General features: G+C 45.6%; 1 protein-coding gene across 1 annotated transcript; it reads right to left on the reverse strand.

The window, feature by feature from the left end:
* Positions 1-1,884: 1,884 nt before the first annotated feature.
* LOC118481061 lies at positions 1,885-3,031 on the reverse strand. The gene is made up of 3 exons (XM_035976159.1): positions 2,246-3,031; positions 2,060-2,128; positions 1,885-1,989 (listed from the first exon to the last, which is right to left on the reverse strand). Exons 1-3 carry the CDS (start codon positions 3,029-3,031, stop codon positions 1,885-1,887), a joined length of 960 nt encoding a protein of 319 aa, XP_035832052.1.
* Between the last annotated feature and the right edge of the window lie 409 nt (positions 3,032-3,440).

Raw genomic sequence — 3,440 nt, forward strand, 5'->3', positions numbered from 1 at the left:
AAAGTGGGAAGGGGATGCTAGCAAAGGTTCAGCAACAGTTCAGTCTCAGGCTCAGCAACAGAAGACTGACCACTACCAGAGTCCTAGCCAACAGTCTTCTGGTAGTCGTGGGCAGAGAAGATATCAGGGAAATCATCCAAAGTGCCACAACTGTAACAGGCACCACAGCAGCCAGTGCAACAAGGGTCGTTGCCAAAGGTGTCTCAAGATGGGCCACGAGGCCAAAGACTGTAGAAGCCCACGGCCTGCAAATCAGAACCAGCAACAGCAGCATCAGCGAGGCAACAGGGGATGCTTTCAATGTGGTGCTGAAGGCCATTTCAAGCGGGATTGCCCCCAGATAAACCAGAATCGCAACAACAACAACAATCAGGGCAATGGCAACAACGGTGGGAACAACAACGGCAACGAAGCTAGGGGACGTGCTTTTGTGCTGGGGCAGGGTGATGCTAGGAATGATCCCAACGTAGTTATGGGTAAGTTTCTTCTCGACGACTTTTATGTTACTGTTTTGTTTGATTCGGGTGCGGATACAAGTTATATGTCCCTAAAAGTTAGCCAAATATTAAAACGTACACCAACCCCCTTAAACACCAAGCATGTCGTAGAGTTAGCTAATGCTAAGAGTCTAGAGGCCACGCACATAGTTCAGGGTTGTAATCTTATCCTCGCGGGTCAGACTTTCTCCATCGATCTCATTCCCATAGTTTTGGGTAGTTTCGACATCGTCATTGGTATGGATTGGTTATCCCAACACCAGGCTGAAATCTTATGCAAAGAGAAGATAGTTCGCATTCCTCGTTCGAGCAAAGAACCTCTCGAAGTTCTAGGCGACAAGAGTGGTGCGGTGGTTGGCATCATCTCTTTCTTGAAGGCTCAAAAATGTTTACGAAAAGGGCACACCGCCATTCTAGCACTCGTTACTGATGCATCCGCGAAGGAAAAGAAATTGGAGGATATTCCAGTTGTACGTGACTTTACTCAGGTGTTTCCTGAAGACTTACCTGGACTACCGCCTCATCGCCAGGTCGAATTCCAGATTGAGTTAGCTCCTGGAGCAGCACTAATAGCCCGCGCACCGTATCGTTTGGCTCCAACTGAACTGGAAGAACTGTCAAAGCAGCTACAAGAGCTCTTGGAAAAGGCCTTTATTCGTCCTAGCTCTTCGCCTTGGGGAGCTCCAGTGTTATTCGTGAAAAAGAAGGACGGTATCTTCAGGATGTGCATATACTACCGTGAACTGAACAAGGTGACGGTGAAGAACCATTATCCTCTTCCGCGTATTGATGACTTATTCGACCAGTTGCAAGGGTCGAGCTACTACTCCAAGATAGATTTGAGGTCAGGATACCATCAGCTGAGAGTCCGGGATGAGGACGTCTCCAAAACAGCATTCAGAACTCGCTACGGCCACTACGAGTTCCTAGTCATGCCATTCGGGCTAACGAACGCACCGGCAGTCTTCATGGATCTTATGAACAGGGTGTGCAAACCCTATCTAGACAAGTTTGTGATTGTATTCATTGACGACATCCTGATCTACTCCAAGAGTCAGGAGGAACACGAGCAGCACTTACGGCTTATCTTAGAACTCCTTCGAAAGGAACAACTGTACGCCAAGTTTTCAAAATGCGACTTCTGGCTTCGTGAAGTCCACTTTCTTTTTTGGGTAAAGGGTTACCCCGGTGATTCTGTTAAAATGCAACCGCAAATAAGTACAAGTAGTGAGGATGTGTTCCACACTAGTTCATATACAGGACATACCCCATATATGTAAATCAAAAACAAAAACAAAAGACCTATAATACCCCATAGCCTAGTCTACTATTCATCAAGACACGACATCTAGTAGACAAACAATGCAAAAAACATAAAACAAAATCCTCAACCGCCATCATCAAAGACAAAGTAGCCACAAAACCGCAGCCCCTTCAAACGAAAAGCAGATAGCCTTTCCATTAGAGAACTTGGTAGAAGAGGTGCTTGCCCCTGCTTTCGAAGAGAAAGGATGAGTACCCGATGTCATAAATGCACTAGTTTCATTGTAGATTTCTTCAACCTCCTCCTCATCCGACCCCTGCCTGTCATTCGACTGTTTCTTCTCCACTCGCCCCACAGTTGTACCTCCCTGATTACCAGTATCATCCTTCAGAATGTCAAACGGGTTAGACGTTGAAACCTGATTCTGCATCGGACTCTTTGTGGACGGTTTGGGTTTTGGGTTGACGACTGGCCTGTAGACTACCTTAGGCTTCTGATTTTTCATATGGATGCCTTGGTTATTCACTTTCTTCTTCTTGGCCCCTACAACCTGAAAATCATCATTGTTCTTTTCAGCAACTCCAATAGAAGATACCTGAGGGTTATTTGGGCACGAGCTGTCATCATGACCAAACACACAACACGAGGAGCACCTAAGAGGCTCCCAATCATATTCAATCCTGACCTCCACCTTAGAATACCCACTACCATCCATCGATGGGATAGCAACTGTAACGCTCCTTTTTAATTCAGCCCCCGCTTGCACTTCAATGAGTGCTCTAGCATAGCTGCTCCTTCCCCAAGATTCAGCACACATCGAGGCAGTATACGTATCCAACATCTTTGGTATCCCAATCATAGAGGCAACCAAGCTAAGCCCATCCTCAGTAAATGCCTCTAAAGGCACATCATGCATCTTAACCCAAACTGGGACCACTTTAATATCCTCTTTTTCCATCTTGATAGAGGGCGACCACTCCTTCAAAATTATGGGAACACTTCTGATTAGCCAAGGCCCATCCTCTAGCATTTGATTCATCCCTTCCTTAGAAGTAAACTTAAAGAAAAATACCCCGTTTGCATTCATCATGAGCCGAGAAAGCCCATATTTAGCCCAGTTGTTCTTAGCAAAGTATTCAACCACAGGAAATGCCAACCGTTTACCCAGAAAATATCCAAACAAAGTGTTAGCATACCTATCAGTAACTTGTTGAACCGATGACAAAGGAATAACAACATCAGCACCGTCAACTTTCTCCGCAGAATCCATCGCCCGAAAATTCACTTTAACCTTCTCCTTCGCATTCTTAACAATGTGGGCAAAAGAAACAGGATCAGCAGGCCCCGAATTACCTTGGGCAGCCGTGGTTTTAGCCGAGGATGGAGCACCAAAAAAATCTGATTTTGGTGTATACTTGCTTGGGAAATCCCAAAAATTGTCTGACTTTCCGACATCCCGTTTTTCCAAGCGAACCGGAACTGTGACCCTTGTTAGATCATCGATGATGTTTGAAGGCTTAGGATCATTTTGTGTTCCAATCGTTACACCACGCTTTGGCTGCAAAGTGTTCCCATCAACATCAAGAAACCGTGCAGCTATTTGATCAAACGATAATCTCGGTTTCCTACTCGTCTCCTGTTGGTTTCCACCAGAATTGTTACATTCATCCATACCAAAA

This window comes from Helianthus annuus, chromosome 8 (assembly GCF_002127325.2).
Source record: "Helianthus annuus cultivar XRQ/B chromosome 8, HanXRQr2.0-SUNRISE, whole genome shotgun sequence".
Classification (NCBI taxonomy): Eukaryota; Viridiplantae; Streptophyta; class Magnoliopsida; order Asterales; family Asteraceae; genus Helianthus; species Helianthus annuus.

Bases quoted from the DNA above. Each gene is read 5' to 3' on its own strand.
- LOC118481061 (XM_035976159.1), bottom strand. From the start codon at position 3,031: ATGGATTCTGCGGAGAAAGTTGACGGTGCTGATGTTGTTATTCCTTTG. The intron at 2,129-2,245 runs GTAGTCTACAGG...ACTGGTAATCAG, and splicing joins TGAAAAATCAGAAGCCTAAG to GGAGGTACAACTGTGGGGCG. The intron at 1,990-2,059 runs GTTGAAGAAATC...CTTCGAAAGCAG, and splicing joins AGGGGTCGGATGAGGAGGAG to GGGCAAGCACCTCTTCTACC.